This window comes from Thunnus albacares, chromosome 13, assembly GCF_914725855.1.
Source record: "Thunnus albacares chromosome 13, fThuAlb1.1, whole genome shotgun sequence".
Lineage (NCBI taxonomy): Eukaryota > Metazoa > Chordata > Actinopteri > Scombriformes > Scombridae > Thunnus > Thunnus albacares.
This window is the reverse complement of record NC_058118.1, coordinates 25,252,333-25,264,340: the sequence shown is the minus strand read 5'-3', so window position 1 is coordinate 25,264,340 and position 12,008 is coordinate 25,252,333. Positions and strand designations below refer to the sequence as shown.

Genomic DNA, 12,008 nt, shown 5'->3' with positions numbered 1-12,008 from the left:
ACATCTCAGCAAAACCGAGCTGAACTTATATTCCTTCATTTATGTGTTAACATATAGTTACAGTTGGTTTTCTGGCTCATGACAAAGACTTCAGACAAGGAAAGTATCGCTGTGACAGAAGAAGTGCTTTGAGATTAAAGGAAAGACACTTAGGCTGAATTCACACGAACACTGACACTGACGAAAGGAAAGCGTGTGTGTGAGCAGGAGAAATAACTATAGAAACAAAACTGTCCAGAAATAGTGAGCTACTGGGAAATTGCACAAACTTAAACCGGCATTAAACCTGCATTCTCTCTAATGGCCAGCAGGGGGAGACTCTGAAGTCTGACTGAATGGAAGTGAAAATGAACCTACTTCTCACTTGATTTATTACCTCAGAAAACAGTTTCCTAATGAATTCATGGTCTAAATCTCTAGTTTCAAGTCTTCTTCAATACAGCATGACGTTCATTTTGTAAATTATGGTCCCATTTGGAGTAAAATAGACGATAAAGCAGGGTATGCTTTAGGGCGTGGCTACATTTTGATTGGCAAGTCGCTACCACATTGACAACGTCGGTTAGGTTGCATAACCCCAGATTCAGAGAGTATAGCCGTAACTGTCGTTATTTCAGTGTGTTTTCAGTTCATCAATAATTTAACTGTAACATTTTGGTGGCCAAAAAGTCTTCAGTATTTCAGTATTTGGTTGTACTTAAAGACCCTCTAAGGAGTTGGATGTTCAGTTTCATCCAGTAAGTAAATTTTGTTTTAATAGTTTTAAGCCAGACTAGCTCTTTAGAACTTCTGAACAAATTTGTATCTCTTTTTTTGTGAAACTGGCAGCAACAAGTGCAGTAAGCAACTTGTCAGAAACAGAACATTTTGAATAACACGCAGCTTGAAAAGTGAAAAAGAAAAAGAGAAGCAAAGCACAGTGGGGCCGCCATCTGACCCACGCCTTGAATCTGACAATCTTTTATGCACAACAAGCCCCGACTGACACGTTAAGAGCTTCTTGCAGCACATATAGTTCTTCTGTTTGTGTATCTCAGTCAAACTGGATGCATCAAAACATTGCACAACTTTTGCTGTTTACATTTTGGGAAGACTTATGATGATGTCATAAGTCGGGGGAAACAACAAACTGAAAAATGAGAAGTCCACACTCCACCCATGACTTCTTGAACCCAGAAATGTTCTCTGCTTTAATAAAGTCAACTACATACAGCAGAGCAAGTACACAGAAAAACAAATATGAATCATCAGGTATCCTTTGAGTCAAACATGGATAGTTGTATTAATTATGCGTGTTCTTACAATGCCACTTTGCAGCGAGGTTATAATTACACAACATCGAAACTAAATCAGCACCTCAGAAAACATAACTGCGCTCTGAAAAAAAAGCATCACAACCAGTTGTTTATCTTCTTCGTGTCAGCTGCGAGATGCTAAAACAAAACAGCGTCAATTAATGCAGAAGGACATAAAGTATAACTGCTGGCTCGCATGCTGTCATGGAGCAGAGAGATTGTTAATCAACATCGAGGAACGTGCCTGGGATGATATATGAATCACACACAAACAACTCACACACAGACACTTATAGAAATATACCTCTGAATGTCCAATAAAAACACTCCTTCCTATCCTTTTTCTCTTTCTCTCTCTCTCTATATATTTCAGTGCATTATTTATTATCTAAGGAAATGGAAACGGGAGCAAGAAATCTTAATGTTGTGTTATTGTTAATATTTTTTGTTATTTTGTACTGTTCAAATATTTGGACAACTGTATTTTGATGCTTTGGCAACACTGTTCTTGAAACTTCCAATGCCAATAAAGCCCACTGAAATGAATTGAAATTGAATAGAAATGATGCCTCACTCCGTGGCTGTGAATCAGGCTTTATGATGAGTATCTTGTTCTCTCCTCCATTCAGATCCAAGCGATAATATTGCACTTGTCCTCCGATTTATCATGTAAGGGTTCAAAGCTGTACATTAACTCCAGAGTTCAAACTGATTAAGCCGCCGGTGTGAGAAAACCAATCTGCACTAGAGGCATGGTTTTTTTCCCCCCCTCTCGCTAACCTTGCTAACAGTAGCAGGGTCATAGAATGTCCTCATCATCACCATCTGTTGAGAGGTTACTGCAATCTTTCGCTCCGAATATATTAACAGGATTTTTTATGCAGCCTGTGAGGAGGTTTGAGGCTTCAATACTGTTCTGAAGTCTCAGTTTTGCAATTAAAAATACAAACCGTAAAACCATTAACTGCTTTGAACGTCATCATTAGCAAGAGTTTTGCAATTTTGAAGCAAGCGCCAACACATTGCTGCTAACATCACTCCTTAAAGACACAGTGAAAAAGAACATGTTCCCAGTTCTAGTTCTTTATCATAGCATTCAGTATATACCAGCAGTTAGCATTTTAATACGCTGATGATTAGCATGTAATATCTGACACATTATCACGGTTCGGTAATATGTGCACAGTTAGCGTGTTGACTTGCTAATGCTTTGTATGCAAAGCTGAGCGGACATTAGCATGTAAAGATAATACATTAGTATTCTGACCATAGACTGTATAAAAATAGTGCGTGACGCTGCCAAACTCCCAGCCAATCAAAAATGGGCAAAGAGGCGGGCCGAATGGCTGAAACAAGCCACCTAACGGCTGGCGGACCTGTCACTCAAAGAAGCCATGTCTTTCATTATGCATAACTTTACGGCTTAATAAAATTAGCTATAGAGACCAAAACCGTTTTTTGTACCAGGCTGTAAACATGTTTATTTCTGCAGTAAAGTTGGGCATTTTAACATGGGGGTCTATGGGGAATGACTCGCTTTTGGAGCCACCCTCAAGTGGCCATTCAAGGAACTGCAGTTTTTGGCACTTCCGCATTGGCTTCATTTTTCAGCCCCAGAGGTTGCCGCTTGATTCTGACATGCTAACATTTAGCATGTAATGTTTAGCATCTGAGTTTGCTTGTAGATCTTGCAGCTTTTATTGTAAACCTTTATACTGTAGACTAAATGCATGTACCAGTGGTCAATAACAAACCTCTATAATAATAGAAGTTGGCACCAGTGACAATATCCAGTAATTAAAAACAGCTTGGTTTGCCCTGATACACCACAGTTTACAGGCACATGTACATGTACACACCCATACACACACATTGTCTGAGTAGAGCAGTGAGCAATGCTAGCTGCTCTCTGGTCTAATAAATACTGACTCACCAGTGTGTGTGTATGTGTGTTTATTTCTGCTTATAACATGCAAAATTTAGAGCACGTTGAGATCACATTTGGGCCTCTGCAGAGTCTGGCAAACGCTTTTGTTCCTGAACAACTCATTATTTGTGCAACACAGTCACCAGCACTTGCAGACAATAAGTGTGTGTGAGCACTTGTGTGTGTTTGTGTGAGTATGAAAAGAAGAGAGAGGCAGAGGGAATTAATAGCCACACAGTCTGCAGCTGTGCTCATGTACCTGTGAGAATGTCTGTGCAAGTACACGGGCGTGGGTGTGTTTTCTAAGCAGTAAAGAGTGTGTGTTCTCTGTACCTTTGTCGCTGAAGTCATCGACCAGGATGATCTCTGCGATGAGCTGTGGAGGAGAGCGGTTGAGTATGCTGTGAACGGTCCTCAGCAGCGACGACCAGCCCTCGTTATGGAACGGGATGATGATGCTGGTGTTTGGCAGCTTCTCTGCATACAGCTTCTGTTTACAGCTACACACACACACACACACACACACATATGAAACCAAATGAGAAATATGAAAGGGAAGTGTCTCATCTGTGCTAAAAATAATAACCATATTTTTAGCCACACTAGCAGTGTAGCTACAGACAGGGTCGACCAGGTCGTCCAGTATAAAATATCTCAACAACTATTAAATGCATTCCAATTAAATTTGGTACACACGTTCATGTCACTCAAAGGTTTAATTTAAAGACTGATGGTGAACCCCAGTTCCCAAAATCGCATCAATCCCCTCAGCTATAGGACTGCAACAAAAAAAATCCATCATCAATTAATCTATTAATCATTTGATCTTTTAAATGTTAAAAAAAATGTGAAAAATGGGAATCACAATTTCTTAAAGCTCAAGAGGACAACTTCAAAAATGCTTGTTTTGTCCAAACAGTCGGACACCCAAACATATTCAGTTTATTATCATATTAGACAAAGAAAAGCAGCACATCCTCTGAATTAAGAGGATGAAACAATTTGTCTGATTAACCCTCCTATAGTATCGTGGATCAATTTACCCCATTTCAATTTTTGGGTTGTCTGAAATACTGGTTACCATCTTTTTTCCCTGATATTTGTTGACTTTCCCTCATTCGTAGTCATGACCTTTGCTGTAAAATGTGGACACACTGATGTGTTATGGAACATCTGTACCGTACTATGAAGTCTGCAGGTGAATATGACCCAGATGTTTTCATGTAGGTAAATAGTAATGTACAGTGTACTATACTATAACATATTAACATCATTGAACAGTGTAACTCAGCAAATAGTATATTATAATTATGGTTATATTCTATTTATTTTTTATAGTTAGTGTATTTAGCTATTGTCTATAATTTAGCCTGTAATTGTATTTATTTCTTTTACATACCTCATTGTTTTTGTATTTGAATTGATATCAAGTGGCTGCTGTAACATTTAAATCTCCCTTTGGGATTAATAAAGAACTCTCTCTCTCTCTCTCTCTCTACACGTATATATGTGTCTATCTATCTTAAAGAAAATCCAGCAGCTCTGCCCTTTTCTTCATTGTATTGTAATGTTCCCTACCAACTCAACCTGAAAATGTGTTGCTCTTTTAATAAGATGTAATAATGCATACCACCTGCTAGTTTGCCCTTCCATCTCTTTCTCTTCTTTCTGAGATGTCGGGGCTGAATCAGTAGAGACAGTAATTATCTCTGAGTCTCTCAGGCTTGTCTGTCTGCCTGAAACTTCCTCCCCCTCTCTCTCTCTCTGTCTCTCTCTGTCTCTCTATCACGCCATTCATTCAGTAAGTGAGAGTGAACTCTGCTGTCACTTTGACCAACGCACCAGCTTCCCTCCACCACCCAGTGCACCAACCCACATCCTCCGTCTCCCCTGCGTGACGCATCAACCCGAGAGTCTGCTTATCAAGAACTGTCACTGAACAGCAATAGTTGTATAAGACACATGCAATGGTGTCTTATACAAATCCAAATTTGTTATGTTTGGTTACGTTCTATCGTGTTCATTGACCTGTTCATTTCAGCTCCTGAGTCTAAAGAGCCGTTGTCTGTTGGAAAATCTCACTTTCAGCATATTCATTGTTGCATCAGGAACAAAAAGCTGCCAATAAGCAGTGTAAATGAGCCAAAATCAAACATTAATTGATCCATATTTGTTTGCAAAGTTCTACGTTCGATAGCTCAACCTCTAAAATCACCCTGCCGTAACAGCTCGGGCAAAAGTTAGGCTTTATTACCGGATATTTCCCACCTTTGTACTCTTTTGGACTCTCTGAGAAAATGAACAAAACACTGTCACTCAATCTTAGAATTATCCAGACAAAATGCTGCTGGCCAGGAGGCATGAAGATCTAAAGTGTCACATTTTATTCCACTGTGGCTTCACTGCTGGATTGCCGCTCCTCCTCGGAGTTCACCACCTTCAACTCTGTTCCCTTGACAGCTATAAGAGGGTACAAAGAATTTCCTGTCAAGTATTAATTTGATAGAATATGCTGCAATACTGATGGAGGCTGGATAGATGTATGTAGGATAGAAAACGTGTTTGACGGCTGATGCTTTGTAAGGTCAAAGAATAAAGGTGTTTTAGAAATATGAAAGGAAATAATTGAAAGAAAGAAACATTTAAAACTGCTTCCCACATGAAAGAAAGGGCAGGGTTAGGATAAAGGCTCTTGTCAGGTATAGTGGGAAAGCGCTGAAGGCTGATTTGTGAGGAATCAGCTCAGCAGGTTTGAAGCTGTTTAGCAGACGGTATTTATAGTGTTGCTGGTATGTTTATTTTCAGTGTTTTGTTCTTTAATGAGTCAGAGGAGAGCTGGAAGAAACCCAGCAGTCTGTGCTGCAGCCATAGGTCCATATGGCTCATCATGTCTCTACAGCGTCTGTTTTTTAAAACTTTATTCTGCTAGAAAAGATGGTATAAGGTTGGGTTTATTGTATAAGTCCTCCATGCCACCACTCCATGATACAAGAGCGATAGTGCCTTTTTGTTTGGTATTTATAACAGTACAGTAGACAGCTTGTCAGGCTCAGCTCTACACTGTAAGACTTGGTACAACTTAACTACTAAACCACTTCACTAAACCAGAATAGTCCCACTAGAGCTGCAACGATTAGTCGATTAATAGATCAGTCGATTAACAGAAAATTAACTGGCAGCTATTTTGATAATAGTATAATTATTTTAGTAACTTTTAAGGCAAAAATCCCAAACATTTGCTACTTCCAGTTTCTCAAATGTGAAGATTTTATGCTTTTCTCTTCTCTTCTCTTTTGATTTTTGACTGTCGGTCATACAAAACAAGACATATGGATATGGCTACATGGGCTAGTGCGAATTAAAACAAGGATTTTTCACTATTGCCTGACATTTCTTACAGATAAAACAATGAGTAAAGAAGATAATCTGCTGATTAATCGATAATGAAAATAATCGAGCCCTAATATCCTCGCTTAGGTCACTTAGGTCTTCCAACCAAAACCTGTTGGCCGTACCACGTGCCAAACTAAAAACCAAAGGCGACTGTGCTTTTGTTGCCCTTTTGGCACCCAGACTTTGGAGCAATCTCCCCACTTCCATCAGATCAGCTGAATCTGTTGACTGTTTAAAAAAAAACACCTAAAAACCTACTTTTGGCTTTCTCGTAACATTTTATAAATACAAGTGTGTGCTCTGGGTGATGACTGTATGCTTGCTGTGTTCGTACGTGTCAGATGTCTGTATGTGTTCTTGAATGTGTCTTTGTGTCCCGATGTCACTGTAAAGCACTTTGTAACCTGTGTTAAAAAAGGTGCTATATAAATAAAGTTTCACTTTCTTTCATGCTGCATTGGCAACAATGTGAACACTGCACGCAAGATGTCTCATCGTCTAAGAGGCAGGTGGTCAGGATATCTGCTCCCTATTTACATTCATAGTCCCCAGATGATGAAACCTTTGGATTTTAATGACATGGCATTTCCTCTATCACCACATATTTGCAAAGTCATTAATATGCCATTCAATCCATCCAACAGTTTCATATTGTGGAGTGCAATGGGGGTCATTGGCAGGGTGTTTCATTTCATCTTGTTTGGAGGCTCTCCCTTTTTCCTTATTGCGACCAGTGTGGTAAAACTTGACTTTCATCGTCCTCTATCCTCTTCCCTCTTCTTCCTGAGGAACCACTCGTTCAAAAAATAATCCCAGCCCCACTGCAGCCAAGAGTAAAAGCTGCTTCAGTGCAACAACAGCACACATCTATCATTAGTTTTTCACACCTTGCCCACAGAAGGGGACATCAATGACACTGATAATTGCTGTCAAGATCACGGTTTATAAGGACATTCGTGTTGCGCGAGGTGTAATCGGCTTCTGTTTGTGTCAAGATACATCTCTCGAGTGAATAGACTGGGCAGGTTGATAATTGGAACAATTGTTCCAAACAGCGCTTGTGGTAATGAGTTGGGACGGATCCAATATGGAAAAATAAAGATGTAAACAAAGCCATAAGTAGGTAAAACTGCCCTATTGGTCACTTCTACAGAAAGTACAAATCAAAACTAAAGACTGTCTGTTTTACATAGCTTGAGACCAAGTCCTTTCTATGTACAGGTCTACCAATCAAACATTGACACTGTATGGTTGTGTAAGGCCTGTCTGTCATTGTATTATTTATTTTTTTTCCATTGTTCTTGGATTGGTCATACTTTGAAAGCTGAATGTTCTTGATCTCTTGTCTCAGTGAGTCAAATCTCACAGCAGTCAATCCACACCATGTCAGTGTCTACAGCTGTAAAGACACTTATTGTGGAAACATTTTGAAATGACCCAACGATACCCTTTAGCCATAAATTCAGCCTTGTAAAGCTACACGGACACAATCCAAATTCAGAAATCATCATGACTCTCTTAAAATGATGGAAAAACAGCAGAAATGTATCAACTATTTGAATATCTGTCTCTATGTTTCCTTCTCTTACAAACTGATTTCCCAGGTCAGTCCTGCACTCAAGATTGTCACGCTCTCCTCCAATAGTCAATCTCATTTTTGGGGGGGAACAACAACCATCTGCCACAAAGAGAATCTGCAGATTTTCAATCCAACCAAAGACTGTACCAGGTGATTCATTTTTCCTCCGCAGTTGATAGGGTGCCAATCTGTGAAATAGTCTGCTGCAGTCTTTGGCTAGAATGAAAACCTGCAGTTTGTTGGCCCTCTGTGGCCCATTTCTGCCCCTGTTCATTCAAAATGCTCATACACACTCAGAAGATGTCTTTTTTTTGTAGAAAAATGGCAGTCTTGCCTGAGGTTACTGCTCACTTTACTAGGACATTTGAAAGGGAAGGTTTTTCATCTGGTCATCATTGCACAGTACATAAAAATGACTGATGTGGCAGATTGAAATGAAAATCACCAACACAGTAACAGTTGGAATTGCGCTGAGAGAAACTCAGTTGTCAACTATCGAGTCCTAAAATATACTCGTCTAAAATCTCGTCTAGGATTGCAGTGCAGTGATCTGCTCGTTCTGTCTTGTCTGAAACAAACCAAACTGCACTGGAGAATCATGGTTGAATACAGGGATGCAACTAACAATTATTTTCCTCATCAATTAATAAGTCAGTTATTTTCTAGATTAATTGATTAGTTGTTTGTTTAATGAGATGTCAAGAAATAATGAACAATGTCAATCACTGTTTCCCAAAGACCAAGATGTAACTTCCAACAGTCCTCAACCTAAAGATATGCAGTTTACTATCACAGAAGACTAAAGACACCAGAAAATATTCACATTTAAGAAGCTGGAACCAGAGAATTTTAGATGTTTTTCTTAGAAAATTAGTAGTCAGATTAATTGACTATTCATTGCGTTTTTTCCAGTAGTTTGGACAATTTTTCAATATTTACAGTTTATCATCAATAACTGTAATTGTGTCATTAAATCTGTATAGAACTCAGTATCAGTTATGATACGCTTATGTTGTCAGTATGAATTAGTAACTCAACATTTCTCTCACAGTGATTTCTTAGGTTCTTTTGAGTTCTTTTAGTTTAACTCCACATTAACAGTGTAGTAATAGCAATATGTATTTGCAGTTATAACTCTGGAGATACATGCACTCAGAGGAACCTTTAATAAAGCTGAATTTAACCTTATTGGTCCAATTTACAACTCTGTAAACTCTGTAAACATACAAACGTGTTTGAGGCATCACCTTCTGTTCCAGATTTTAATCTAAAAGTGGCCACACCTAAATACCTAATCCTTCTACTTCTCCTCACGTCTCATGCTCTCTCTCAACGCCTCTCCCTGCCTTAGACAAACACACACACACACACAACTCACTTTTGATGGCGGATGTCCGGGAGGGAGCGGTTGAGGGAGATCCTGTCGCTGACATAAATGTTGAAGCCGTTCTCCCTGTAGGCCTGGTCGACCCGGTCAGCATCTGTCAGGGGGAATGGCTTCCCCTGTTCACCGTTACCTGCATTAAACACAAACACACAGAGTTCACTATAAAGACCTCAACAATACCTCAGGGTACCAACTTTGCCAAACTTGTATCTCTACAGACACACGTACTGTACAGCAATTATCAAAAATCTACAAAACTTTTTTTTTAAGTATTAGCTTGTTTTAATTGTTTGGAGGGAGAAAGTTTCCCACTTTCATTTGGATAAGATTATGAACAAAATCGTTTATTTCTGAAAGCATATTAAAAGCAGTGTGCCTCAAGGTTGTCCTCACACAAACAGTCGGTGAGAAGGTTTTTTTACACTGAGACACTGAACACAAATAACAGACTGAACAACACAGAAGTCAAAATCAATGCTAATTAACGGTTTCACAGCTATGTTTGTCAGGGGCCAGACAGGTTTCAAGAACTTCGATGCCAATAAATGGAAATGGGGCCAATTCCATCATTAAATAAAAGAAAAAACAAGAAACTGACAAGAAGAACAGAAAAAAACTTTAAAACTTATTTTCAAATATAAATTCTAACAGTGTTCAAGACTAAATATCAAAAGTTGTATAACTAAAATTAGCATAGTATTAGTATACCAGGAAAAAATAACTAGCAAAGCACCTAAAACCAATGTCCAGTTGTGGGTTAGTTAAATCAGAAGTGATGCATAAATAAATAAACAATAATACAAATATTTGTTTACAACCATACTGTGTAAATCAAAGCCTGGGCGTTCAGAGCGAGGACACTGATGATGAAACATGATGAAATAAATATAAACTCTAAACAGCTGAACTGCTACAGACAGTTTTATATTTTTCGCTGGTTAATATCATGCAGATTCATCACAGGAGAACGAGGGACCTGTGGTTACCTGGAGAACAAAAACAACTCTCATCATCAATCGTTCACAGACACCCATGTCTCATTAGGTAGAGATGATCCACTTTCCCTCCTAAAAAAAGCTATCAATTGTAGAAAATAACTTTTCATCTTTTAATGGATCATTTCAGGGATAAACACATTTCAACTAATTTACAGTGTTTGGAAAGACTGTTTGGATTTCCCTGAGCAAAAAATAAAACTGACTTGGTGATTATTGTAGCAAATAAACAGTATTTATGGCAGCGGAACAGCATTGACAGCATAGATTTACACCGCTACTGCAGAGCTGGAAAGCAATACAACCCAGAGAAGGAATGAGACAATAAGTGAGAGTTAAATATTCAGATCTGGTGTTAAATGTAGGAATCTTTCTATATGTGAGTTTTGTATAACTATGAAAATTTTATACATGTTCTATATTTGGCAGAATATTTATGAGGAGTGAGTATGAGGAGCTTTGGACCAACCAGATCGAGCGGCGTCTCTTTTGATTGCATCGTAGTCGTGCCAGTCTCTCCTCCGCACGCCGTCTCGTCCCACCTGTGCGTCCTTCCCCATCCGGTTTACTCCCTGTAGACAAACACAAGCACATACAAACACAGTCATAAATGCTGTCATACAAGCAGACACACCCTTACATTTCTCCTGCATTGAAATCCGGTTGACAGGATCATACCAGTAGTTTCTCATTGCATTTCTGCCAGTCATTGTCCAAAAGCACCATCGGTTTTTAGAGTGATTTCCATGTAACTGTTGGGTTTTAAATAATATAACTGCACTATGGAAGTACACTTGAAGATATCTGAAACTTTCTGGAGATCCAGCAGACAATCCATCATTACTTTGTGGTACAAGATACGTTGTGACTTCATGGTAAAGTGCAAAGACACTGTGCTTTTAAGGCATCTGAGCATCTCAATTCATGGGCTACGTTGTGGGAAAATCTAAACAACAAGCAGATATGAACACTGTTATCATATAAATTTGGTCATATCTTGGATTGAGAGGGTTTGTCTTAACATTTAGCAGCTGATTTAAAAATCTCAAATGTCACAGTGTCTATAAATGCAACACATGCCAGAGTTTAAACAGTTCCTGCTTGCTATTGCATTATCACATGACAATAACATAATTGATAAAAATGTCACTAACTGGTAATTGTGATTATCGATGGCAAATTTTCTCTGCTAGTAGATTTTCATAGTTTATAATTAAATCTAAAAATATCTATTTTTCCCATTACCAGTGTTCATTTTTATTCACGCCCAAATTAACATGTTGGTAAATATTATTTATGAATCTCAGAAATCTGTTTGGCAGTGCAGTTAAAATTTCACATTCATTGAAGAGTCTGTCGGAATAGTGTATTTGTGCAATCATGTACTGTAGATTGAAAAACTGACTTTTTCCCCCCACTGGAAATTAGCTTG

The 12,008-nt window shown here is 38.7% G+C and overlaps 1 protein-coding gene across 2 annotated transcripts in view; it reads right to left on the bottom strand.

The window, feature by feature from the left end:
* The window catches only part of LOC122995258 (polypeptide N-acetylgalactosaminyltransferase 10-like), a 104,134-nt gene that overhangs the window by 52,148 nt on the left and 39,978 nt on the right, over positions 1-12,008 (bottom strand). The window contains exons 1-4 of one of the 2 annotated variants that reach the window (XM_044370340.1): positions 11,255-11,426; positions 11,046-11,148; positions 9,573-9,711; positions 3,556-3,722 (exon numbers count right to left, since the gene is read on the bottom strand). In XM_044370340.1, coding sequence (XP_044226275.1) covers positions 3,556-3,722; positions 9,573-9,711; positions 11,046-11,148; positions 11,255-11,302 — 457 coding nt within the window. In that variant the 5' untranslated portion in view covers positions 11,303-11,426. Of the gene's footprint in view, positions 1-3,555; positions 3,723-9,572; positions 9,712-11,045; positions 11,149-11,254; positions 11,427-12,008 lie in introns of those variants that run through there. The other variant, XM_044370339.1, reaches the window with a different exon arrangement.